Consider the following 24,355-nt stretch of genomic DNA (forward strand, 5'->3'; position numbering starts at 1 on the left):
AAAATATCAAAAGGACAACGTGCACTAGGAGCGGAAAGCAAAGAGGCTATATGCCGAATTGCAGTACCCCCCACAAAAAGACAGCTGAGGGGATTCTTGGGAATGGCAGGATTTTGCCGTATATGGATCCCTAATTTTGGGCTGATAACCAAACCTTTATATGCAGCCCTAAAGGGTCCAGGAGAATGGTTAGAGGGGACCCCAGAATGCCATGCTAGTTTCGATGAAATAAAATTGATGGAAGCTCCAGCACTGGGACTCCCAGATATGGCTAAACCCTTTCAATTGTATGTACATGAGCGACAGCAGGTGGCCTCAGGAATAATGACTCAAATGCTTGGGAGCTGGAAAAGACCAGTGGCATATTTTTCTAAACAATTAGACGAAGTAAGTGAAGGATGGCCGGCCTGCCTCCGGGCTATAGCAGCCACCGTCTTATTAATACAAGAGGCCCACAAATTGACTCTGGGACAGCCCTTAACTGTTTTTGTACCACATGCAGTATCAGCAATTTTAAATGAAAAGGGGCATCATTGGATTTCCCCGAGCAGACTGGTAAAATACCATGCTGTGTTATTGGAACAAGGAGATATTACCTTAAAGGTGGTACCGACCTTCAACCCTGCTACTCTGCTACCTGGTGAAGAGCAAAAAGAGTTCCAGCATGACTGTTTGGCCACTATAGAGCGTGTATACTCTAGCCGGCCTGATTTAAAGGATGAACCTTTGCAGAACCCAGACGTGGAACTACATACAGATGGTAGCAGCTTTGTACAGAATGGAGAGAGAAAGGCTGGATATGCAGTGGTGACTCAATGGAAAGAAGTAGAAGCTAAACCATTGCCACAAAACACCTCAGCACAAAAGGCTGAAATCATTGCCCTTATCCGAGCCCTTGAAATCGGAAAGGGCCAAAGAGTAAATATATATACTGACTCAAAGTATGCTTTTGGAGTAGTTCACGCTCATGGAGCGATTTGGAAAGAACGAGAGCATAAAGTATGGACAAGAGATATTAAGATTGTTACAAGCAATAATGGAACCCAAAGAAGTAGCTATAATGCACTGCAAAGCCCACCAGACGGGAAATAGTGAAGTGGCACAAGGAAACAGGAAAGCAGATGCGGCAGCCAAAAAGGCAGCACTAGCAGGACAGGTGATTGGGACTTTATTACCCAGTAGAAAAATACAAATGAGACCTCCTGAATATTCAGACAAAGAAAATCAATTGGCAGAAAGTCTAAAATGTGCAAAAAATGCTGAAGGGTGGTGGGTCACCCCAAATGGACAAGTTTTAACTACAGCCAAAATGATGGAAGTGCTCCTCAAGAGACTGCATGAAGAAACTCACATGGGAGCAGATGCTACGATAAGCAGCGTAAAAAGATATGCTGTGGGATCAAAGATGCTATCAAATGCTGACCTTATTGTAAAAAGATGCCCCACCTGTTGTGCAAATAACCCCAAAATTCAGAAGAAACCACCTATGGGAGAACTAAGAAGAGGATTAACCCCAGGGCAACACTGGTAGATAGATTTCTCTGAATTGCCTAAATGTGGTCGGTTTCAAGATTTACTTGTTCTGGTAGATACGTTTTCTGGTTGGCCAGAAGCCTTCCCATGCTCCACCAATTGTGCAAAAGAAGTAATTAAAATTTTACTAAAAGAGATAATTCCTCGATTTGGGATTCCTGAAGGTATATCCTCAGATAATAGACCTCCTTTTATTTCAGAGGTGGTTCAAGGAACATCCAAATTTTTACAGATGAAACGGGAATTACACACTCCATGGAGACCCCAGTCTAGCGGTAAGGTAGAAAGAATGAACCAAACACTTAAAAGACATATTTCAAAACTGTGTCAGGAAAACCATCTTAAATGGGTAGACGTATATAGATGTATATATGTATATCGAATGGCATTGATGAGACTAAGAATAACCCCAAGAATAAAAGAGGGAATAAGCCCTTTTGAAATACTTTACGGGAAACCTTACCCAATTAATGAAATAGGGGAACGAAGTGATCAAATGCATGTAAGAGGGGAAGAAATGTTGAGAGAGTATTTATTGTCTTTGTCTCGGGTACTAACATCTTTACATAGGTACCTTAATCAACGTACCCCCCTTCCATTGGATTCCCCTGTGCATGACTTCAAGCCTGGGGATCTGGTTTATATTCGGTCATGGAAAGAAGAACCACTAAGAGAAAAGTGGAAAGGACCTTACCTGCTGCTTCTGACAACTCATACTGCAGTAAAGGTGGAGGGAATAAGTTCCTAGACCCACTATTCCCGAATACAGAAGGCACCTTTGAATGACTCGTGGACTGCCACACCCACAAGATAGCTCTCAAGATAAGAATACAGAAGTTACAAAAGTGATGAATTGCACTTGGAAAATTGAACTCTTTTACATGGAAATAGAGTGCTCTTAGTGTTATTAGGTGTTATTTTGCATTCTGATAGCATTGTTAATAATAGATAGAGCTGATTTATAAGAATATTGATTTGTTTAATTTAATTTGCTTGCTATAGAGTTAAGATGGAAAACGAGGATATTGTTAATTTTGTTATGCATGCTCATTGGTACAACTAACCTGATTTTGTAGCTTATACAGGCCTTCAGAAAAAGTGACTCAGATTACTGCTTGCTTCTCTATTCCCCAAATCTCCCGGATTACTAATGCCATGGGAAATACTTAGAATTAACTTAACATCCATGTAAAAATAATTGAAGTTGTTTAAATGAGACTTGCTAGATAAGTGATATTAACAAGTCTCAAAGGGGGGAATTGTTAGAGAAATACTGTGAGAAAAACCTTGCAAATAGTTAACAAGACTCAAGGACAAGGGGGAGAGAAAAACAGTACTGCAAAGGATAACCAGCTCCGGCTAAAGAACCTTGATGAAACCACAGCGCTTTGAAGATTGCGAGGGGTAGGTAAGACAAAAACAGCAGAATAACCCAGAAGTGACCTTGGGTTCATTAAGGCTTATTAACATATTAAATTTCACACCCCTAAATGAATAATGAGATGGAAATGACATGATAATGATGTTACCGCCTCTTCTTCACTTCCTATGCTAATTAACAAGAATGTGAAAGCGCAAGAGCAGACCGATTACCTGAGGTAATGAAACTGTAACCAATAGAAAGATTTGTATAAAATACTTCCTACCTACTTCCATCCTCCAAGCAACTCTAGCTCTTTGTCAACAGATATGCCAAGGTTGTGACTTAACTCCCTTAAAAGACACTCTCCACAGGGGAGCACTTCAGCAGAAAGCAAAAGCCACTGAGCTCTCCCATGCCCTTAAAATAAATAAATAAAAATCAGAGAGCTAACACTGATTTTGAAAGTTGGTCAAACTTAACAGATAAGATTTCTTAGCTTACGTGTTTAGCTCCTGTTCTAATGCTCTTAATGGGGTGTCAGTCCCACCAGCTTACCTGCCTGCATGCATAATCACACTGGTCACACTTGAAGCGCTTCTCATTCTTGTGAGACTTTTGATGCTGTTTGAGGGCATATCGCTCATGAAACACAGCATCACAGTATCGACACTTCTTGCCCTGCTCAGTGTAGGAATGCTGCTTTCGCAAATGGACACCTAGGAATGCAAGAACCAGAGCCTTTAATTACATCACGGCTATCCAAGGGTGAAAGAGCCTGGTATACAATCTCTCAGTGTCTTTCCCTCTGCATACTCTTGAGTTCAGGTGAGAAAAGTAAACTGTTAATCTGAGATTCTATCAAAAAATTAATAGGCTTATAATTAACAGCAATCAGCACAATTTCTTGACAGAACTGTCCAGTCAAAAGCTTAGTAAGGTTTTTTAAAGGATTCTAGATTTGGTTAATATCAGCAATCTGTGCTGATACACTTGCATTTGATAAAGTGTTTGCTGATATACCACATAACTTACATTCAAAATTCACTATCTGCAAAATACAGCAGGATTCTTAGACTGTTAGTGTCTAGACTGTTTCAAAAATCCACCTCAAAAACATAGCAGCCAGATCACTGATGCCCAGGACTGCTTCGGACAATCTGTAAGGATTCTCTCGGAAGACAGAGCAACATAAATTTTTGCTACTGAAGTTCATGCAACAGATGAAGTAAAGTCAAGGTAAAACAAAGCACTGTCCTCAAGACACTTAAGACCACTCTGAATTGCCTGAATACAGTCAGAAGCCAGGTAATACATTGGGAAACAGGATTTTTTGCAGGATTAGAAGTCAAAGTGACAGGACTAGAGGGTAACAGGGGTACCTACAGCTAACCCCTATCAGAGGTTTTAATCACTTTAAAATCCTCCAAATATGAGCATATTGCACCTGCACAAGGTAGCCTGCTGTAGCTTGAACAATCATTATGAAAAAAAATCTTCACAGCTATTCTGGTTTTTCCTGTTATAGATCAGTACTTGTTTGCTTCGTAGACACTTGGTGTCATCGTCTCAACGTGTCCTTCATTGTAGCACTTTACATCTGTTTGTTATGAAGGAGAACCTACCTTCCCGTTATTTGGTTGATATTTTGCTTATAGACAGAATTATGCCAAATCTCAGCCTTTTCTTCACTGAGAAAGATTATCTTCAATTGCTCTGGGAGTAGTACTATTTTTCACCTTCTTGTATATCATAAAAGAGAGCTTGCCTGCTAGAATCATGGGGAACTGCTCACCAGGTCAACACTCTCCTACTGCAAAGACTCAGAGCTTTTGTGACAACTCAGTCTCTCCTATTCTGTCTGTGGCACACAGCTCCACTTTCTGAAAAATGAAATCGTTTAGGCCAATTCAAGCCTTTCAGCTTGATGAAGACATATCTGGGTGATAATTAATGGCCTCCAATACATAGGAGGTCACGCCAAATGACCTTCCGATTTCTCGGACCTTAAGTCGTACAGTTAAAATATTAGTCTAAGTTCAATAAATGCCTCGCACCTATGGACATGAAAATAACTTGCCTTGGATGCTTGAAAAACATGCTGCATTTTCAAATAGTGAAAAGCAATTGAAAGTGCTGTTCCCATACCATGCAGCAGTTACTGTAAGCTAAAAGGCTAAAAGTATGTATTACCAGCCACACTTCTAAGCCTGTGCTTCATTTTGTGCAGTTACTGGATTTGCTAGGTTAAAGCGGGGGGAAGACAGCTGATGGGTTACATGAACTCGAATTTTGGGAAGGCATGTTTTGTGTAGCCTTCTGCAGTAACTTCGCTAATGGCCACGTTGCCAAGATACATACCCAAGTCCCTCTTTCTTGCTATAACAGTATCACAGTGAGGACAGTGAAATTTGGCCACATTCTCCGTATGTTTCCGTAAAATGTGCACCTTCATGGTACCACTCTGAGTGAAGCGAGCATGGCAGATGTAACACTCATATGGCTTCTCTCCTACAGTAACGGAAGGAAAAAAGGTAGCACAAGCACTTTTATTAACAAGAAATCTAATCAAAAAGCCCTAAAATAAAATAACTCCCCAGAAACCAGCAAACAGCTCAATGATGTTTCTTTCTCTAGAAGTTTTAGTTCCCGTAAATATCTTTCTACAACACAAAGACAAAACAAATTCACTCTTGAGCAAATGAGTTAATTATTAGTCCTTACAATGAGAAACACATTCAGGACCTACATGCAAGATGCTGGAACACTGTGAACATCAAATTTGAGATTTTCTTTTGAATGCTCATACGTACAAGCACAGTTCTGTCATTAAATTTTAGCAGCCTCATCAGTTTAGCACTCCAGCAGTGTTCCATGATAGAAAAAAAGTCCTATTTCTATCACAGAAAAGACTAAGGATCTTCACAAACTGCATCCAGACGCTGTTGCAATTACACTCAAGAATGAAACTAAAAATGGCTATAACCTTCAGTGGGAAGTAAAACATCAATAAAGAAGATATTGTTCATCTTCATACTGAAAAAGGGCCTGTATTCTGTCACCTCACAGTGAAGGCAAAAAATCAGAATCCTCCAGCACATTTCTCAGTGCAATTACTAGTGTCAGTTTATGAATTTATTAATGTTGATAAACCGTGCATTCTCTTCAGCTACAGACTTCATGATAATTTTACATTAAACTTGAATACTTCATTTTGCTGACTCTGAGCATGAGCACCATTATGCACTGTCCCAGCACTCAGACACCAGCACACAGACAGCGTGCTAAAAGCAGGACATCAGTACCAGAGTGGGTCCTCATGTGCCCCTTCAGCGTGTAAGTATCCCTGCTGGCATAGCTGCACAAGCTGCACTGGAACGGACGCTCTCCAGTGTGAGAGCGAATGTGGCATTTCAATTTGCTAACCTGAAAGCCAAGAGCAAGACTGGAGTTAGTAAGCATGAATAGGTTTCCAAAGTAAAAGAAATCAGTCAAAAATTTTGTTGTAGTAACGTTTTGTTTCAGTAGCAAGGTTAAAAATGATACAACCAACCAACCAACCAGTTTCAGTGCCAGTCTTGCACTGCCATGTAACCACTCATACTCCCTTTCCCACTCTGTTCCACCTCTCAGCTTTATTCCCAGTCTTGCTCCTACATTCAAAGCTCCTACATTCTCCTGCGCTCACCTTACTGGCATCAACCATCTCAACGTCAGAGGATAAGCTAAAATTTGAAAGCATCCTGGACAGACACAGAGAAAAAGCGTTCCAGGAAAGCATGCACCCAGGAACACCGCAGATGTTCTTCCACAGGGTGCCTCCCGGGATGCCCTCCAGTTACTTTCAGGAAGAAGATAAATCAGTAACTCAATAAAAAAGCCCTAGCTCTGCAATCAAGGTGACTTAATCCCGTTACGCTCCTGCCGTTATCTAGGAGGCGTGAACATAGCTTAAGAATTAGCAGACATGAACGGAAAGCATTTTCTGCTTCAGTAAGAGCAAGCTGCACCAAATGCTGTCTATAAAACCCTGCAACCAGCTCACATAGGACCAACTTGCTTATTCTTTCCTAATTCATGCACTGCAACACAACGCATTCAGCACTTCAGACCTCAGGGCCTGGAATTACAACACCGCAGTCACAGCTCAAAGTTTTGTTTGGTTTTTTATTAAATAAATAGATAAAACTTAAAAGACCCACAAAAACCCCAGCATTCCCCCCACCCCAAAAAAAAAACCCCAAAACATAAACACACAAACTGAAACACCCACACCCAGAAAACTCAATAAATAAATAAATAAAAGAAGATTAAGCACCCAATTCAACATCTCCACTGTAACCTTCCTCCACTGCACAGATCACTTTTTAAAAATTTTGTTCGTGACCTTGCTCAGATTTCCTATCCCCATCTTGCAATGTAGTTTTTATTACATTTTAAAAGCTGTCCTGCAGCACAAGCAGCAGTGCTGCTTAGGGCACAGGGTAGAACATTCAAGTAAGCTTTATTTCCTCAAGCAAATTAGATAACCTCTTAGAATTAGCAAAGCTGTTTTTCACTAATTTGGGAAAGCGCCATTCATTTTGGCAACAGTCACTTTATCAGCAGATATGTAAGATGCAAAGTGCACATTTTAAAATTGGAGAGCATCTCTAGTCTTAAAGTGCATTCTACTCAGCAGATACCTGCCTCCTTCAACTCCTTTACTCATCTTAAAGGACTGCTCTTTTTAAAAACAATGAAAACTACAGTCTCCAAAGAGGAAATGGAAATGACCTAGGGTTTCGGTGCACAAATATCCTCAAATAGGTTTCCCATCAACTGCGGAAACCCTATCACTTGCGTCCAAAAAACCAGACCTAATTCATTCAGAAAGCAGCTGTGCAGACGACCTCACAGTGCTAGTGGTCAAGCTGACCATGAGCCACCAATGTGCCCTGGTGGCCAGGAAGGCCAATGGTCTCCTGGGGTGCCTTAGGAGGAGTGTTGCCAGCAGGTCGAGGGAGGTGAACCTGCCCCTCCACTCAGCCCTGGTGAGGACTCATCTTGAGTACTGTGTCCAGTTCTGGGCTCCCCAGTACAAGAGAGACACGGAGCTACTGGAGAGAGGCCAGCGTAGGGCTACGAGGATGATCAGAGGGCTGCAGCATCTGCTCTCTGAGGAACGGCTGTGAGAACTGGGCCTGTTTAGCCTGGAGAAGAGAAGCTTGAGGGGGGATCTTATCAGTGTGTATAAGTACCTGAAGGGAGGGCATCAAGAGGATGGGGACAAACTCTTCTCAGTTGTCCCACACAACAGCACAAGAGGCAATGGGGCAAAAACTGAACCGCAGGAAGTTCCGCCTGAACGTGAGGAGGAATTTCTTCACTGTGAGAGTGACAGAGCAGTGGAAGAGGTTACCAAGAGACGTTGTGGAGTCTCCTTCTCTGGAGATATTCAAAGCCCTCCCGGATGCAATCCTGTCTAACATGCTCTAGGTGACCCTGCTTGAGCAGGGGGGTTGGACTAGATGATCTCCAGAGGTCCCTTCCAACCTTACTGATTCTGTAATTCATAACCCATTTACTCAGAGGCTTTTCAAAAATGGTCAAGGAGGAAAGTTTGTAACAGATGATGAGAAAGTCTTGAAGCATACAAGCATGTACTTGGCACTGTGACAATTAACATACCTCCACACTAGCATAATCACACATTGAACATTTGAACGGTTTCTCGTGGGTGTGTTTGTAGCGGCGATGCCGAACCAACTCTCCACTGGTCACAAAGGCCATGTCGCAATCCGGGCACTTGTGAGGGCGAGTACCTAATCATTTGCAGGAAAGCAGGAAGATGGTGACATTCAGATTTAGTGGCAAAAAATATGACACAGCTTCTCCCTCTCCATCCCCCCACCATGAATCAGCAATGTTCCTTTTGTTCTGAAAGATTAGATTACAGCAGCAAATGGCATGCAGGCGTCATAGCCTTTGTATAAGCAGCCAATGGACGGAAGATACTGCTAGAGAGAGTACATCCCTTCAATGAGGGAAACAAACTCCCTTATTTTCTTATCACTTGGCTATTTGCAAATTTCAAACCATTCAGTTAGATAATGCAGAGGTATGAAAAGAAAGCTAAGAACATGAATTACACTTTTTTGGCAGAAGGGTCAAAAGAACATTGTTTAAATTTGATGACAGTTACGAAATTACTCCTATATTAAGTTTTATAACAGAAACTATCTGAGGAACAACGGAAACATGCTTTCATTCCTACATGTTTTACTGGTCCAGTTTATAACCTATTCCCTGTTTTGTTTTTCTCCTCCATCTGCTTTCTGTTTAGCTCCAGCCTCACCTTATTTTTCCATAGGAAGCAATGGCAGCACAAACCTCAGAACGCAGCAAACTGAGGGCCCTAATAACACCCAAGACAAACAGAATGTTTTCTACAGCTTTAAGTAACTTCAGATCAATCCCAGAGTTAGTTTTTGTATCTATGTACGAATGAGCTTTGCACCTAACATGGTCAGGTGAAAAATTGCTCTCACAGGGGAAGAAAAAAAAATAATAAAGAAAGAGAGCAGCATTGCATAGTTTCTTCCTTTCCAGCTTGTCCCATAGAGGAAACCTGACAGATTCAGATAGACTCAACCTGCCTATAGAATAAAGACAGAGTAGATTCTATTAGAAAAATGTACACAAAGGTCTGAGTACCTGTGTGAGTGTTGAGGTGCTTCCTCAGTAACGTGACTGTCCGAAAAGCCCTGCCACAGAGATGGCACTCATGTGGTCGTTCATCAGTGTGGCTTTTCATATGGCGATCCAAGTTAGAACGACGTGGACAAGTGTAACTGCACAGCTCGCACTGGAATGTCTTCTTTACACCTAGCCATGAAGGAAGTCACTTTTATTTTTGGCAGTACCATGGTCCACTGTATTACATTAGAGGTCAGCAGGGAAAAAGAAAAATTCCTGGAGGTTAAACTACTACAAGAAACCCATTCCTTTTTAAATCATTAAATACAACTGCATTTCCTGTTAGGAATACAGGCAGTGATTAGCTTGTCTGGAATTTTCATTAGTATGCCAGCAATTAATGTTCTTGCTCCACTCCACTCTAGAAAGGGTTTCTTAATTTACAGTTTTAAGTTTCTGGAAAGGAAACATACACATTGCTGGATTTTGTGCTATTCACTCTACCCAATACTTAGCTAGGAACTCCGCCCCCCAAAAACTAATTATACCACTGGTTCCTGACGTAAAACTTTATTGTGCACAATAATCTCTGGAATATGCATTACAGCAAAAAGCAGAACCTTTTCAACTGTAGTGATATGGGAATACTAATACCACAGCATCACACAAGGCAAATGAGCTCCTTCGCAAGCCTATAGTCAGGAGAGAGCAGGTTTGCCCAGAAAACAGAGCTGAGAGCTCTTATACAAAACGGTAAGTGACACTGAGCGTGCCTGCTTTACTCCCATTTGCATCTACTCAATCACTTCAACTGTATTGCAAGGTGTAGTCACAACCAGTGCAGTTTAGAAATCCGCTTACAAACCCACCTTTCTTTTTGATTTTTGTTGGTTTAGGTGGCTTCATGTTACCCACTACTTTTTCTGCATTGACCTCAGACAACAAACCCTCCTGTTGCTCCTCTTCAACATCATACACAGAGACATCCACATCTTTGCCTTCCTCAGTGTAGCGTAGCTTACTCTTTTTGTTTTTCTTTGTTTTTTTGGCTGGTGGCTGATAGTCTGGATCTTTTTGCCAATTAGGATCTTCTTGGGGCTGAAGTTCACCTTGTTCCAGCGTCTCCACCTCACCATTTGCACCCACTTTCACTACCTGGAAGACTTCTGGTAAAGGGAGAGTGTGACAGATCATGGGCTCTCCCTCTTGCAGGCCTCCTTCGGAAACCTCATCTTCATATGCTCCCTGAAGTTCTTCCACAGAAGTGGTGGCAAGTGCTTCAAGTACCAGTACTTCAAGCTCACTAAGATTTATAGGCTGCTCTTCCATATTAACAACCTGAGGTGTTCTGATCTGTGTGTCATCCACTGTAGCCTCCGTTTCCTGAGGCACTGCACCTTCCATTACTTCAGTCTTCATTTGAAGAAGTGTTGGATCCAACTGTTCCATCATAACCATCTGCACACCACTGTTGACATCCTGAATTACTTCACCCCCATCTGCTTGGTTTGGTGGTGTATGACAAGCATCGTCCTCCTGCCCAGCTTCACGGCGTCTTTCATAGGTTTTTCTCTCTTTTCCCTTAATAAAAGTTTCTGAATCTTCCACAATAGCTTCAACTGCCTCACCTTCCATTTCACCTTCTTGCTGTTAAACAAATAAACCAAAAAAAAAAGCAGAAGAGAGACTATTGCACATCATCTGATGTAATAATGTGCCATAATAATGGCACACACCCCACAGAGGGACAAGTGGCCTAACCGAAAACCATCAGCTCAACAGCAACAGCATTCTGCAGCCAGTTTTAAGAAAACAAATCCAAAACTGTAAGCATTAGTCTCTGCTAGCGTATTGTCGCTGTAAATCAAGGTGATCACAGAATCCTGCCTGGAGTGAAACAGCCGCTGTACCAGTTTCATGGAAAGGAAGGAAAGCAAGGAAGAGAGATTAAGGGATATGTATGTTTCTCTTTCTCAAGGACTGCAAATCGCTAAGACAAGTGATACGGCACCATTACTCCTTATTACCAATCTATGTAAAATAAGTAAGCTGAATATCAGAAGCAGTCCTGTGCTATAATCACATTATTTTTATGTCATTAGAAATCTTACCTGTAAAAAAGCTGACTCTGTAAAGCACAATATAAATCTGGACCCCCCCCCCCAAAAAAAACAACCTCCCCCAACAACGGCACTCAAACAAAAAAACCCTTAGTCTGAGAATAGTGATTTTTCCCCCCCTAAGAAAAAGCTTTGAGAATGCAAAGCAAGAATTTAAGTCTTCAAAGTTACTCTAAATTAAGTTCATCTTTCATGTAAAACTCCAGCTCCAAACAACTATTTCCTCTATGTTTAGACTTCTCTGAACAACACTTGATTGGTATCTTTTCTCTAAAAAAAAAAAAAAAAAAAAAAAAGAGAGAGAGAGAAAGAAAGAAAGAAAAAAAGGAAAAAAAAGAAAAAAAAAAGAAAAAAGAAAAAAAAAGAAAAAAAGAAAGGAAAAAAAAGAAAAGAAAAGAAAGAAAAAGAAAACAAGGATAAGTAAATTTCTTGGGAGTATCCTGTGCTTCATTCCTGTTTCCATTTATGGGCACTGCCTTGCCTCAGAAGGCAGAACACAGGATGAACTTGAGCGCAGTGCCCTCTGTGGGTCGAAGGAGCCCCAGGATGCAGACAAGGCTCAGTTAAAATTTTATTTCAAGCTAAATGGTCTGGACTCAGAGCTACACGACTCCAGTGATTCAACAATTTTCTGGACCCTGTGTGTCTATTGGGTGCTTGCACACTGGGTAACAGAACGCAGTTTGGGGACAACACAGGGATAACTACAAACAGCATGAACACGGGCTGGGGAAGCTCTAGGGTGAAGGAAAAGCCCTCCCAGGGCAGGGTCATTCCCCCATGGACAGGGGGCTGCGTGGGGTAGGGCTGCTCACAACTCCTGCTCACCCCCAGGACACTTCCCAGGGGCTTCTCAGCAGGTAGCTCCAGGCAGGGATGACACCAAAGACAAGGAGCTTCCCCACGTCTCTGCTTTCAGGTCCCTGCTGCTGGGGTGGGGGGAAGGGAGAGGAGCTGCCAAGCCTGGACAAGAACCTGAGACTCCAAAGCTGATGGAGAGACCAGCAGGTCTGTAGGGAAGCTCACAAAGTTCCTTTGCCGACATGCACAGCACCAGCAGCACCTTTGCTGGCCCCAGCAGGATCTGTCCCCGCTACCCCGAGCACCTGCCAACACGCAGATGCCCCTCAACACTGCCTCGCTGCTGGGAGGTGTCTGTGGGGCAGAGCTGAGCACATAAGGCTGTGATGGGCCTGTGGGTCATTGCTCTCCTGAGGAAATGTCACCTTCAGACCCTCGACTGTCTCTGGGGAGGTGTCCTGAGGGGCTGTGAGTGTCCCACAGGGCGCTGAGGGGCACAGCTCTCCCACAGCCGCTTTGCCGTGATACCCAAGAGCTCTGGCCATGGCCGTCAGGAGCCTCTGCACATCCTGCTCCTCACGGTGCCCACAGCCGGGCTGGGCTCAGAGAGGAGCTGGGGACCTGCCCCAGGGAAAGCGGGGCTGTCAGCAGGGGCTCCGGGGTGCTGGTGCCTCCTGCCTCCAGCCTGGAGACACCACAAGCACCGCTGCACTCGCGGCCTCTCCTCACAGCTGGGATGGCGCTGAGAAATGGCCACCACAGCCGGCACCGAGCCATGGGGCTGTTAGGAGAAAGGGTGCAAGAGCCGGGAGCTGCCGGGGGCCGGAGGCGGCCCGGGCCGGGCCGGGCCTTCCCCAGCCGCTGCTGCCCCACAGCCAGGCCGCGGCGGCTCCGGCTGCCCCCGCGCGCACAGCCGCTCACCTTACCCAGCCCGCGGCCCTCGGCCCCGGCGCAGCAGCTCCCGGCGCTGCGGCTAAAGGCTCCGGGCGGCCCCGGGCCGGGAGACGCTGCCCCGCGGCAGCAGCCGCCTCTCACCCCAACTCCCCCGCAGGGCCCGGGTAGCCCCGCACCCGCCCGCCCCGCCCCTTCCTGCCCTCCTCTGGGCCACTGCACATGCTCTGCCCTGACCGGCCACGACCCTGCACTCTTTGCAACGCCCCTCCCCTCTCCTCAGGGCCCCCTCGCCTGGCCCCGCCCCCGCAGACGGGGCTGCCCGAAGCGACCATGGAGGAGCTGGAGCTGCTGGCGGAGGCCTTCGGTGACCTGCTGCCGCTGGGTGGGGACTGGGGGCACTGGGGGGGACTGGGAGGGACTGGGGGGACTGGAGGGACTGGGAGGGACTGGACTGGGGGGAGTGGGGGGTACTGGGGAGTACGGGACTGGGAGGGACTGGGGGAACTGGGGGGACTGGAGGGACTGGGAGTGAGTGGACTGGAGGACTGGGGGAACGGGGAGGGACTGGAGGGCTGGGGGGTACTGGGGGGTACTGGACTGGGGGGGCTAGGAGGGACTGGGAGGGACTGGGTAGACTAGGGGAGTCGGGGGGGACTGGGAGGGACTGGGGTGACTGGGGGCGACTGGGGGGTAGTGGGAGAGACTGGGGGGACTGGACTGGGGGGACTGGGAGAACTTGACTGGGGGTACTGGGGGCGACTGGGGGGTACTGGGAGAGACTGAGGGGGGATTAGGGGGGACTGGGGACACTGAGGGGAATGGGAGAACTGGACTGAGGGTGACTTGGGGGTACTGGAGGGACTGGGGGGACTGGACTGGGGGGGGACTGTGAGGGACTGGGGGGGAGTGGGGGGACTGAGGGGGTCTGGACTGGGGGAACTGGGGGGGACTAGGAGGGACTGGACTGGAGTGACTGGGGGGACTGGGAGGGACTGCGGGGGACTGGGGGATACTAGGGTGTTCTGGATTGGGTGGACTGGGGCGGCTGGGGGGGGTGGGGGACACTGAGGGGAATGGGAGAACTGGACTGGGAGGGACTGGGTGGACTGGGGGCGACTGGGGGGACTGGGAGAGACTGGCGGGACTCAACCGGGGGTAATGGGGGGGACTGGGAGGGACTGTGGGGACTGGCCTGGGGGGGCTGGGAGGGACTGGAGGGGGACTGTGGGGACTGGGAGGGACTGGGGGGAACTGGGAGGGAGTAGGGGGACTGGGGGGACTGGGAGGGTCTGGACTGGGGGGACTGGGGGTGACTGGGGGTACTGGGAGAGACTGGGGGGACTGGACTCGGGGGACTGAGAGAACTTGACTGGGAGGGACTGGGGGCAACTGGGGAGTACTGGGAGAGACTGGGGGGACAGGAGTGTGGAAACTGGGGGGGACTGGGGGGCACTGAGGGGAATGGGAGAACTGGACTGAAGGGACTGGGGGTGACTGGGGGATACTGGGAGAGACTAGGGGGACTGGACTGGGGGAATGGGAGAACTTGACTGGGAGGGTCTGGGGGGCTGGGGGCGCCTGGGGGGTACTGGGATAGACTGGGGGGACTGGACTGGGGGGACTCGGGAAGGACTGGGAGGGACTGGGGTACTGCGCAGGACTGGGGGGGGGACTGGAGGGACTTGGAGGGACTGGACTGGGGGGAGTGGGGGGACTGTGGGGGACTGAGGGGTACTGGACTGGGGGGACTGTGGGGGACTGGGAGGGACTGGGGAGACTGGGCGGGACTGGGGGGGACTGGACGGAGGGGACTGGGGTGACTAGAGGGACTGGGAGGGTCTGGACTGGGGGGACTGGGAGGGACTGGGGGGCTGGGAGGTACTGGGGGGTACTGGACTGGGGGGGGACTGGAAGGGACTGGGGAGACTGGGAGGGACTGGGGTGACTGGCGGGGACTGGGGGCAACTGGGGGGTACTGGGAGAGACTGGGGGGACTGGGAGGGACTGGGAAGGACTCGGGTGGCTGGTGGGACTGGGAGGGTCTGGACTGGGGGGACTAGAGGGACTGGACTGTGGGGACTGGGAGGGACTGGGGGTAGTAGGGGGTACTGGATTGGGGGGACTGGGAGGGACTGTGTGGACTGGGAGGGACTGGTCTGGGAGGACTGGGGGACTCTGAGGGGAATGGGAGAACGGGACTGGGGGGACTGGGGGCGACTCGGGGGTACAGGCAAAAACTGGGGGGACTGGACTGGGGGAACTTGGGGGGGACTGTGAGGGCCTGGGGGGGACTGGGAGGGACTGGACTGAACTGACTGGGAGGGACTGGGGGGGGTGGGGGACGACTGGGGATGACTGGGGGGTCTGGGAGAGACTGGGGGGACTGGACTGAGGGGACTGGGAGGGACTGGGAGGGATTGGGAGGACTGGGGGGCACTGAGGGGAATGGGAGAACTGGACTGGGAGGGACTGGGAGTGACTTGGGGGTACTGGGAGAGACTGGGGGGACTGGACTGGGGGGACTGGGAGAACTTGATTGGGAGGGACTGGGGGGACTGGGGGCGACTGGGGGGTACTGGGAGGGACTCGGGGGGGGACTGGGAGGGACTGGGGTACTGCATGGGATTGGGGAGGACTGGGGGGACTGGGAGGGTCTGGACTGGGGGTACTGGGAGGGACTAGGTGTGCCTGGGGGGGACTGGAGGGACTTGGAGGGACTGGACTAGGGGGACTGGGCTGACTGTGGGGGACTGGGGGGTACTGGACTGGGGGGATTGGGGGGGACTGGAGGGACTTGGAGGGACTGGACTAGGGGGACTGGGCTGACTGTGGGGGACTGGGGGGTACTGGACTGGGGGGATTGGGGGGGACTGGGAGGGACTGGGGAGACTGGGGGGACTGGAGGGACTGGACTGGGGGGAGTGGGAGGGACTGCGGGGGACTGGGGGATACTAGAGGGTACTGGATTGGGGGCACTGGGGGGGCTGGGGGGACTGGGGGACACTGAGGGGAATGGAAGAACTGGACTGGGAGGGACTGGGTGGACTGAACCAGGGGTAATGGGGGGGGACTGGGAGGGACTGTGGGGACTTGCCTGGGGTGATTGGGAGGGACTGGGAGAGACTGGGAGGTACTGTGGGGACTGAGAGGGACTGGGGGGACTGGGGAGATACTGAGGGGAATGGGAGAACTGGACTGGGAGGGACTGGGGGGACTGGGGCTGACTGGGGTGTACTTGCAGAGACTTGGGGGACTGGACTGGGGGGACTTGGAGGGAGACTGTGAGGGCCTGGGGGGGAGTGGGGGGACTGGGAGGGACTGGGAGGGACTGGACAGAACTGACTGGGAGGGACTTGGGGGGAGTGGGGTTTACTGGACTGGGGGGCTGGGGGCGACTGGGGTTTAGTGGGAGAGACTGGGGGGACTGGACTTGGGGGACTGGGAGAACTTGACTGGGAGGGACTGGGGTGACTAGGGGCGAGTGGGGGGGTACTGGGATAGACTGGGGGGACTGGACTGTGGGACTGGGAGGGACTGGGGGGAACTGCGGGGGACTAGGGGCAACTTGGGGGCACTGAGGGGAATGGGAGAACTGGACTGGGGGACTGGGGGTGACTGGGGGAGTACTGTGAGAGACTGGAGGGACGGGACTTGGGGAAATGGGAGAAGTTGACTCGGAGGGACTGAGGGGATTGGGGGCAACTGGGGGGTACTGGGAGATACTGGGGGGACTGGACTGGGAGGGACTGGGGGGGACTCGGGGGGACTGGGAGGGTCTAGACTTGGGGGACTGGGGGACTGGGAGGGTCTGGGCTGGGGGGACTGGACTGGGGGGACTGGGAGAGACTGCGGGGGACTGGGGAGTACTAGGGGGTACTGGATTGGGGGGGCTGGGGGGGACTGGGAGACACTGATAGGAATGGGAGAATTGGACTGGGGGGGACTGGGAGAGACTGGGGGGACTGAACTGGGGGAAATGGGGTGGACTGGGAGGGACTGGGGGGACTGGGGGGACTGGACTGGGGTGGCTGGGGGGACTGGGGGGATTGGAGGGACTGGGAAGGACTGGACTAGGCGGTCTCGGACTGGGGGGAACTGGGAGGGACTGGGAGGGACTTGGGGGGACTGGAAGGACTGGGAGGGACTAGGGGGGACTGGGGGGACTGGGGGGACTAGGAGGGACTGGACTTAGGGGACTAGGGGGGACTGGTGGGACTTGGGGGGACTGCGTTTGGGGAGACTGGAGGAACTGGGGGGACTTGGGGGACTGAGAGGGACTGGGGAGGACTGGGGGGCACTGAGGTTAACGGGAGAACTGGCCTGGGATAGACTGGGGGCAACTGGGGGGTACATGGAGAGACTGGGGTGTTTTGAGGGGACTGGGGGGCACTGAGGGGAATGGGAGAACTGGACTGGGAGGGACTGGGGGTGACTGGGGGGTACTGTTAGAGACTGGGAGGGACTGGGGCGACTGCGGGGGACTGAACTGGGGGGAATGGGAAGATAGGGAGGGACTGGGGGGGACTTGGGGGCACTGAGGGGAATGGGAGGACTGGACTGGAGGGACAGGGGGGGACTAGGGGGACTGGACTGGGAGGAATGAGGGCAACTGGGGGGACTGGGAGAGAGTGGGGGACTGGCCTGGGGGGACTGGGAGCAACTGGGGGGACAGGGGGGACTGGGAATAATGGTGACATGGGGAGGACTAGGGGGCACTGGGAGGGCCTGGGGGGCTCTTGTGGGGCAGGGGGCACCTGGAGGGGTCACTGCAGTGGTTTTTGCGTGGGGGGGGCACTTGGGGGGCAGCCGCCCACGGCGCCGCCCGGCCCCACAGTGGAGGAGATTCCCGAGGAGGTGGTGCCGCCCCCGCCCCCCAGTGAGCACTTGGGGGGCACTTGGGGGCTGGGGGGGGACCTGAGGTGCAGCGGGGCACGTGGGGGGCTGGGGAGCGCTTGGAGGGCAGCTGCTGAGCCCGTCTCTGCCCCACAGTGCTGAGAACCCCGGAGGGGCCCGTCCTGCCCCCGCCCCCCCCAAACGTATGTGTAGGGCTGGGGGGGATTTGTGGGGCTGCGGGGGAACTTGTGGGGCGTGTGGGGCTGGGGGGATGTGTGGGCTTGGGGAGGGGCTGGGGGGGGAGGTGTGGGGCGATGGTGGAAGTGTGGGGCTGGGGGGATGTATGGGCCGGGGGGGTGCTGGGGGAGGACGTGTGGGGCGGGAGAGGATGTGTGGGGCACGGAGGGACGTGTGGGCCTGGGGGGGGGCGTGGGGGGCACAGAGAAATGTGTGGGGCTGGGGGGGAATATGTGGGGCATGGAGAGACACGTGGGGCTGGGGGGGTGGAGGGGGACATGCAGGGCATGGAGGGACGTGCGGGGCCGCCCCAGGCCCCCCCCCCACTGGCGCAGCCCCCCCCGTGACTTCTAGCCCCAGCTGCCCCCCCGAGACGCTGCGAGAGCAAGTGCAGCGGCTCCAGGCCCGCTGCTGCCCCCTGATGAGCGGGGCCCAGGCGTCCAGGAGGGCCCCAGGTGTCCGGGAGGGCCCCAGGTATCCGGGAGAGGGGCCCAGGCGTCCAGGGAAAGGGCCCAGGTGTCCGGGGAAGGGGGCCCAGGCATCCGGGCAAGGGGCCCAGGCATCCGGCTGCCCCCAGGTGCCTTGCGAGGCGTTCGAGCCCAGCATCCCGGCGCTGCCGTCCTCGGGTGAGTTACCCCGGCAGTGCTGTGGGGCAGGGAGGGGGCTGTGGGGTGAGTGTGGGAACCGGGTGGGGGGAGGTGGGTGCTGGTCACCGTGGGCAGTTGTGGGTAGCCATGGGGCATTTGAGGGTTATTGTGGGTCACTGTGGGGTGGTTGTGGGTCACTGTGGGGTGATTGTGGGTCACAGGGAAGTTGGGGGGTCACTGTGGGGCAGTTGCAGTCGCCTTAGGGTGATTGTGGGTTGCTGTGGGGTGGTTGAGGGCAGCTGGGGGTCGCCGTGGGGCAGTTGGGGGTGATGGTGGGTCGCCATGGGGCAGTCACAGTCTCTGTGGGGTGGTTGTGGGTCACCGTGGGGCAGTAGCACTTGCCATAGGGCAGTTGGAGGGTCACCATGGGGCGGTTGAGGGTCACTGTGGGGCGGCTGGGGGTCGCCGTAGGGCGGTTGGGGTCGCTGTGGGGCAGCTGAGGGTCGCCGTGGAGCAGCCATGGCCTCTCCCCAGAGATTTCCCTGGAGGTAGCGGAGGAGGAGCTGCGGTGAGTGGGGACCCGCGTATGGGGCGGGGGGCACGCGTGCGGGGCAGGGATGCGTGTGGGGCTGGGGACCTGTGTGTGGGGCTGGGGACAAGCGTGGGGGGGCAGGGGACCCACATGTGGGGGGCAGGGACATGTGTATGGGGGGCTGGGGACAGACGTGGGGCAGGGATGCGTGTGGGGCGAGGAACACGTGTGTGGGGCTGGGCACACACATGTGTGTGGGGTGGGGACACGTGGGGCAGGGATGTGTGTGGGGTGGGGACACACGTGTGGGGCTGGGGACACGTGTGGGGTGGGGACGCATGTGGGGCAGGGATGTGTATGGGGTGGGGACACGTGTGTGGGGCAGGGATGTGTGTGGGGCAGGGATGTGTGTGGGGCTGGGGAGACACGTGTGGGGCTGGAGACATTGTGTGGGGCTGGGGACACACATGTGTGGGGTGGGGACGCGTGTATGGGGCTGCCGACCCACGTGTGTGGGGCTGCTGACCCACGCATGTGGGGCTGGGGACTCACGTGTGTGGGGCAGCACTAACCCCCCCCCTGCAGCCCCCCCAGCGCCTCCTGCCCCCTCGGCGCTGCCCAAGGGGCCGAACCCGAACTGCTGCCCACCCCCCCCCCCCAGCACCACCCAGCTGCAGAGGTGCCCAGATGCCTGGGCCCCTCCTGCCCGGACACCTGGGCCCCTCCTGGAGGCCTTGACCCCTCCCGGACGCCTGGGCCCCTCACCTGGACACCAGGGCCCCTCACCCAGACGCCTGGGCCCCTGCTCCCCGGACGCCTGGGCCCCTCCCGGACACCTGGGCCCCTCCCCGCAGGCTGATGCTGGAGGAGCTCTCGAGCATGGGCCAGTCAGACCTGGTGTCGCTGCTGCCCCCCGGGGCCTCATCAGCCGCCTCTTCAGCCTGCTGCTGGGTGAGTGGCGCCATGGGGCCGCCCCACACGGATGTCCTCCCCTCCCCCCCCGCCCCACACACGTGTCCCTGCCCCGCACGCGTGTCCCTGCCCCACACGCAGAGCTCCACGGCGCCGGTGTGCTGCAGCTGGAGCAGGCCCGACCCTACAGCCCCATTGCTGTGGGGCTGGGGCCACAGTTCCCGACACCAGTGGTGGTGCCCTGAGAGGGGCTCAGTTCCACGGACATGCCAGCCCTATGGACACGCCACGGACACACCAACGCCAGCCCCATGGACGCACCGGGATCGGCCCCACGGACAGGTAAGGCGCAGCCCCATGGCTACCCCTTTATTGCCCCAGCGCAGGGACGTCATGTGGCGCCTCAGGGGCCTCCCGGTGTCGGGACCGGTTCCTGCTGGCAACAGCGTGACGTCACCGTGGGGCCCGATTTCCCCCCCCACGCACAGATGACATCAGCATGACGTCAGTGGGAGGGGAGGGCGAAGGACCTGAACCGCGGAGGGGATGTGTGTGGGGTGGTGTCCGGTTGTACTTGGGGGGAGCATCCAGCTGTACTTCACGGGTGTTTCATGGTATCTGCCTGTACTTTGTGGGGGCTTGGGGGTACCTGGGGGACGGGTGTTGGGGGCGTCTGGTTGTACTTTGTGGGTGTTTGGGGCTGCATTTGGGGGTTTCTGACCCTGCTTTGCAGGGGTCTGGCTGTACTTAGGGGGCCTGGGGCTGGACTTCGGGGTATCTGGGGGGGGCATGCGGCTGTATTTTGGGGCGGTATTGGGGGCGTCTGGTTGTCCTCTGGGGGTGTGTGGCTGTCATTGGAGGTGCAGGACTGTGGATGGAGGTGTCTGCCTGTACTTTGAGGGTGTTCGGTTGTACTCTGGGGGTGTCCTGAGGCATCCGGCTGTACTCCGGGGCCGTGGGGCTGTACTCTGGGGTCATCCAGCTGTATGTGGGGGTGCCCGGCTGTACTTTGGGGGCGCAGGGCTGTACTTAAGGACACATACATGCACGCATATGTGGCGTCCGGCTGTCCAGCGGGGGTCACTCCCGCAGCAACACCGACACCGCCGGACCCAGCTCTGGGGGGGGGCGCGCCGCCATAAGCCGCCGTGACCCACAGCGCCCCCCAACAGCACCCCTGCTGGCCCCCCCAACAGCCCCGGCACCACAAATACCCCCAAACCACCTTGTCACCCCAGCTACACCCTCAAATACCCCCCCAAACCACCTTGTCACCTCAAATACCCCCCAAACTGCCTTGTCACCCCAGCTACACCCTCAAATATCCCCCAAACCGCCTTGTCGCCCCAAATACCCACCAAATCACCTTGTCACCCCAGCTACACCCTCAAATACCACCCAAACCACCTTGTCACCCCAAATAACCCCCAAACTGCTTTGTCACCCCAGCTACACCGTCAAATACCACCCAAATCCTTTTGCCACCCCCAAATAACCCCCAAACCACTTTGTCACCCCAGCTACACCCTCAAATACCCCCAAACCCCTTTGTCACCCCCAAATAACCCCCAAACCGCTTTGTTACCCCAGCTACACCCTCAAATACCCCCTAAAAGCACGTTGTCACCCCAAATACCCCCCACCGCTCCTATAATACTGCCCCCAAATACCTGTCCCGGGGGTATATACAGCCGTGCAGCGACAAATGCAACCCCCCCCAGCCTGTCCAGAGACCCCCCCCCCAAATACCCCCTTGGGCCCCCCCAGGACTGCAACATCCCCCCTGACCCCGAATGTCCCCTGGGGACCCCCAAATACCCCCTAGGACACCTAATACCCACCTGGGACCCCCAAATGCCCGACCAAGGACCCGAAACACCCCCTGGGACCCCCAATATCCCCCTAGGACCCCAAATACGCTCCATAGACCCCAAATCCCCCACGGGAACCCCCAAATCCCCCACAGGGACCCCCAAATATCCCCTCCAGGACCCCAAATACACCCTCCAGGACCCCAATCCCCACCAAGCCCCCCCCCGGGACCACAATTCACTCCCCCAGGCCCCCTCTGTACCCCAGTCCCCCCCCCGACTAGCCCCAGGGCCCCCCCCGGCCCACAATCCTTCCCAGGTCCCCCCCCAGAACCCAATCCCCCCCAGGGACCCCCAGGCCACTCCCTGGGACCCCAATCCCCCCCAGGGCCCCCCCCCCAGGGACCCCCCAGCCCACAATCCCCCCCAGGGCCCTCCCAGCCCCCAATCCTCCCCCAGGCCCTCCCTGGACCCCAATCCCCTCCCCCAGGGGCCCCACCGGGTCCCCAACCCCCCACCAGGGCCTACCCCAGGGCTCTCCCCGGACCACAATCGCCCCCAGGGCCCTCCCGGCCCCCAATCCCCCCCAGGCCCCTCCCCGGGACCCCAATCCCCCTGTTGTCCCAAAATGCGGGTTCTGTTACCTGGTGTGCAAGCAACCAACAGACACACAGGGTCGAGATATTTGTTTATTTCATTTCTGCGCAGAGATGGGTGCTAGGTGGTAAATCCACAAAGCTAGCACACCTTCTCCCCCTCTCATTCTTGATTTATACACACTTCTCAGGGAGTATTTTATACAAATCTTTCTATTGGTTACGATTTCATTACCTCAGGTAATCGGTCTGCGCTTGCGCTTTCACATTCTTGTTAATTAGCATAGGAAGCGAAGAAGAGGCGGTAACATCATTATCATGTCATTTCCATCTCATTATTCATTTAGGGGTGTGAAATTTAATATGTTAATAAGCCTTAATGAACCTAAGGTCACTTCTGGGTTATTCTGCTGTTTTTGTCTTACCTACCCCTCGCAATCTTCAAAGCGCTGTGGTTTCATCAAGGTTCTTTAGCCGGAGCTGGTTATCCTTTGCAGTACTGTTTTTCTCTCCCCCTTGTCCTTGAGTCTTGTTAACTATTTGCAAGGTTTTTCTCACAGTATTTCTCTAACAGCCTCAGTGCGTGACACTGCAATGCTCGGCTGCTGCCTGCTGTCCGGAGCCGTGAGGTTGCTGCTGCGTGAGGGCGTAAGAGGCCAGCGTGAGGCTGTTGTGTGATGTTTAGGAGCGTGCGCTGAGTTTGGGCTGTTTGATTTGCAGGCCAGTGGCAGGCCCGCGTCAGGTGCTAGTGGTTGTGCGGTGAGCTGAGAAGCAGCGGCTGCTAGGCCAGTGAAATATGAACTTAATTTAGAGTAACTTTGAAGACTTAGATTCTTGCTTTGCATTCTCAAAGCTTTTTCTTAGGGGGGGGGGAAATCACTATTCTCAGACTAAGGGTTTTTTTGTTTGAGTGCCGTTGTTGGGGGAGGTTGTTTTTTTTGGGGGGGGGGTCCAGATTTATATTGTGCTTTACAGAGTCAGCTTTTTTACAGGTAAGATTTCTAATGACATAAAAATAATGTGATTATAGCACAGGACTGCTTCTGATATTCAGCTTACTTATTTTACATAGATTGGTAATAAGGAGTAATGGTGCCGTATCACTTGCCTTAGCGATTTGCAGTCCTTGAGAAAGAGAAACATACATATCCCTTAATCTCTCTTCCTTGCTTTCCTTCCTTTCCATGAAACTGGTACAGCGGCTGTTTCACTCCAGGCAGGATTCTGTGATCACCTTGATTTACAGCGACAATACGCTAGCAGAGACTAATGCTTACAGTTTTGGATTTGTTTTCTTAAAACTGGCTGCAGAATGCTGTTGCTGTTGAGCTGATGGTTTTCGGTTAGGCCACTTGTCCCTCTGTGGGGTGTGTGCCATTATTATGGCACATTATTACATCAGATGATGTGCAATAGTCTCTCTTCTGCTTTTTTTTTTTTGGTTTATTTGTTTAACAGCAA

The 24,355-nt window shown here is 52.8% G+C and overlaps 1 protein-coding gene across 1 annotated transcript; it reads right to left on the reverse strand.

Annotated features, from left to right (window-relative positions):
* Positions 1-625: 625 nt before the first annotated feature.
* On the reverse strand, positions 626-20,540 carry LOC134149686 (transcriptional repressor CTCF-like). The gene is made up of 9 exons (XM_062592909.1): positions 20,470-20,540; positions 19,399-19,585; positions 10,441-11,218; positions 9,590-9,760; positions 8,564-8,697; positions 6,199-6,319; positions 5,255-5,404; positions 3,452-3,612; positions 626-637 (listed from the first exon to the last, which is right to left on the reverse strand). Exons 1-9 carry the CDS (start codon positions 20,538-20,540, stop codon positions 626-628), a joined length of 1,785 nt encoding a protein of 594 aa, XP_062448893.1.
* Positions 20,541-24,355: the final 3,815 nt, after the last annotated feature.

This window comes from Rhea pennata, chromosome 21 (assembly GCF_028389875.1).
Source record: "Rhea pennata isolate bPtePen1 chromosome 21, bPtePen1.pri, whole genome shotgun sequence".
NCBI classification, from domain to species: domain Eukaryota; kingdom Metazoa; phylum Chordata; class Aves; order Rheiformes; family Rheidae; genus Rhea; species Rhea pennata.